Source organism: Penaeus monodon, chromosome 29 (genome assembly GCF_015228065.2).
Source record: "Penaeus monodon isolate SGIC_2016 chromosome 29, NSTDA_Pmon_1, whole genome shotgun sequence".
NCBI lineage: Eukaryota > Metazoa > Arthropoda > Malacostraca > Decapoda > Penaeidae > Penaeus > Penaeus monodon.
Window position 1 is genome coordinate 26,185,221 of NC_051414.1, and position 315 is coordinate 26,185,535.

The window sequence follows — 315 nt, forward strand, 5'->3', positions numbered from 1 at the left end:
AGAAAACTTCTACCTCCACTTCCTTGACTTTTAAAATAATTCTTTCTGAAGAAAATCTGTACAATCTTCATTCTAAAATGCATAAAATTTGTGTTGCTAAAAATGGATAATTCAAATTCACACTATCTAAATATAGTTTTATTAAGGTAACCTACTCACCTATCTAATTTTACTTTCTGTGCCCATAATTACTGGCATATACTATTACTGAAACTTTGAACTGTACTAAAAAAAATCCTTGGAAATACTCACAAATATCTGTCATTGTCATTTAAAAACTAAATACTAAAAACTGAAGAAAAAAAAAGTGAATGG

General features: G+C 27.0%; 1 protein-coding gene across 1 annotated transcript in view; it reads right to left on the reverse strand.

The window, feature by feature from the left end:
• The window catches only part of LOC119591805 (zinc finger protein Xfin-like), a 16,139-nt gene that overhangs the window by 8,014 nt on the left and 7,810 nt on the right, over positions 1–315 (reverse strand). Inside the window, exon 6 of the mRNA XM_037940550.1 lies at positions 14–96. Coding sequence (XP_037796478.1) covers positions 14–96 — 83 coding nt within the window. The remainder of the gene's footprint in view (positions 1–13; positions 97–315) is intronic.